The sequence below is a fragment of the Cyprinus carpio genome, chromosome A1 (genome assembly GCF_018340385.1).
Source record: "Cyprinus carpio isolate SPL01 chromosome A1, ASM1834038v1, whole genome shotgun sequence".
NCBI lineage: Eukaryota > Metazoa > Chordata > Actinopteri > Cypriniformes > Cyprinidae > Cyprinus > Cyprinus carpio.
Window position 1 is genome coordinate 19,454,548 of NC_056572.1, and position 2,278 is coordinate 19,456,825.

The 2,278-nt window shown below is 45.7% G+C and overlaps 1 protein-coding gene across 1 annotated transcript; it reads left to right on the forward strand.

The window, feature by feature from the left end:
• Positions 1-777: 777 nt before the first annotated feature.
• Positions 778-1,230, forward strand: LOC122145044 (uncharacterized mitochondrial protein AtMg00860-like). Its single transcript, XM_042756360.1, has one exon. The coding sequence runs from the start codon at positions 778-780 to the stop codon at positions 1,228-1,230; it is 453 nt and encodes a 150-aa protein (XP_042612294.1).
• Positions 1,231-2,278: the final 1,048 nt, after the last annotated feature.

Below are 2,278 nucleotides of genomic sequence, written 5' to 3' on the forward strand. Positions count from 1 at the left end.
AAAATAAACAAAATGAACAAAATGACTCGAAAAAAGATTTGTTCATTTTGCTGAATGAGACTCAAAGGTCTGAGTCAGTAAAATGATCCAAACTTCCCATCACTACACTGTAGCCTAATGTAATCTATTAACTACACACATCATAACGTTTTGGGCAAGTAGGCTACCATATTATGTCATAAAATATTTTAATTAGACTGAATTTTTATTTAACATGATCATGTTTAATAAGACATTTAAAGTTTAATTATAACGCCTCTGTCACAGAGAGCGTTTCTGAAACTCCCTCTCTGGGCCAGCAGAGGGCTCCATCACCGGAGTTTGGATAATTCTCTCTGAACTACATCTCCCATGAGCCCCGTATCTGTTAATGATCATCTTGAACACCTGTGTCTCATTAACTCGGCTATTTATAGCAGGCTCACGCTCAGGCTCTTTGCGAAGCCTTGTTTTGCCTTGGGGAACATTTCTAAACGGTTGTTTCTGTATCATTGGACTGCCTTCTGTTATTACCCTGCCTGCCATCGTTTCTGACTCTTTGCCACCTGCCCCTTGGACTGTGTACTTCTCTTTGGATTATCATTGTTGTTAGATTGTCGCCTGCCCCAACCTTGAGCTTGGTAACAGTTTATGATTCTGTCTGATCTACTAGACTGCCTTACCTGTGCATTGACCTCTGCTTGTATGACCACGTTTACTAATAAAGCTGCTAATGGATTCCAGTCGTTGTGATAAATCATTACAGACCAGCAGGTCAGGGCAGTTCTCAAAAGCCTCATGGAACATCAACTCTATGCCAAGGCAGAGAAGTGTGAGTTCCACCTAACGGCCATCTTGTTCCTAGGATATGTAATCAGTCAAGAGGGGGTTGCCATGGATGAGAGCAAGGTTAATGCAGTACTGAATTGGCCACTACCTGGCACCATTAAGGATTTGCAACGCTTCCTGGGGTTTGCCAATTTCTATCGCAGATTCATCAGAAACTTCAGTTCAGTAGCCGCTCCACTCACTAATATGACTAAGAGGGGTTCAAGTCATCTGCATTGGTCACTGCCTGCTTGTGAGGCTTTCGAGGAACTCAAACGCCGGTTCACCACAGCACCCATCCTGCACCATCCAGATCCCAAGTTACCATTCATAGTCGAGACGGATGCCTCCAACATTGGGATAGGAGCCATACTGTCTCAACGTCAGGGCTCACCCGCCAAGATGTATCCCTGCACTTTCTAGTCACGTAAATTGAATGCTGCGGAAAGGAATTATGACGTGGAAGATAGGGAGCTCTTGGCCATGAAGGTGGCATTTGAGGAGTGGCGTCACTGTTTGGAGGGAGCAGAACACCAATTCACTGTCTTAACCGATCACTGAAATCGAGAGAACCTGAAAACAGCCAAGCGACTCAACCCCAGGCAAGGTGGTCTCTGTTCTTCTCCAGATTTATACTCACTCTCACATATCGACCAGAATGCTTTCTCACGGCAGTTAGAGGAGGATCTCAGCCCCAAGGTACCAGAAACTATCATTTCCCCATCTCTCATTTTGTTGCCCATCCAATGGGACATTACTACTGAGATTGAGCTTGCCAATGAGGAGCTGGAGGTGCCACCAGAGTGTCCCCAGGACAAGCTATTCGTTCCTGGGAATCTCAGAGGAAGAACAATATCTCAGGTACACTCTTCACTCAGCTCAGGCCACCCAGGTATCAACGCTACCGTCCAGCTTCTACAGAATCGTTTCTGGTGGCCATCTCTTAGGAAGGACACCACTAATCTGATCCATCAGTGCAACATTTGCAACACACAGAAATCCTCACGTCAGCTACCTGCAGGACTGTTGCAACCTCTGCCCATACCTCAACGCCCCTGGTCACACATCACTATGGACTCCATCACTGACCTGCCCATCTCCAATGGTCATACAACTATCCTAACGGTTATAGACCGTTTCTCCAAGGCCTGTCGTCTCATTCCCCTACCCAAGCTTCCTACTGCATTAGAGACAGCTGAAAATCTGTGTGAGTTTGTATTCCGCTTCAATGGTTTAGCCGAGGATATAGTTTCTGACTGGGGTCCCCAGTTCACCTCAGTTATGGTCGGCATTCTTCAAAGTATTGGAAGTAAACTTAAGCTTAATGTCAGGCTATCATCCAGAATCCAACGGACAAGTTGAACGACTCAACCAAGGACTAACCAGATTCCTCCATTCCTATTGCAGTCAGAACCAACAGGACTGGAGTTGGTATCTGATGTCGGCAGAGTACGCTCAAAATTCCCTTTGC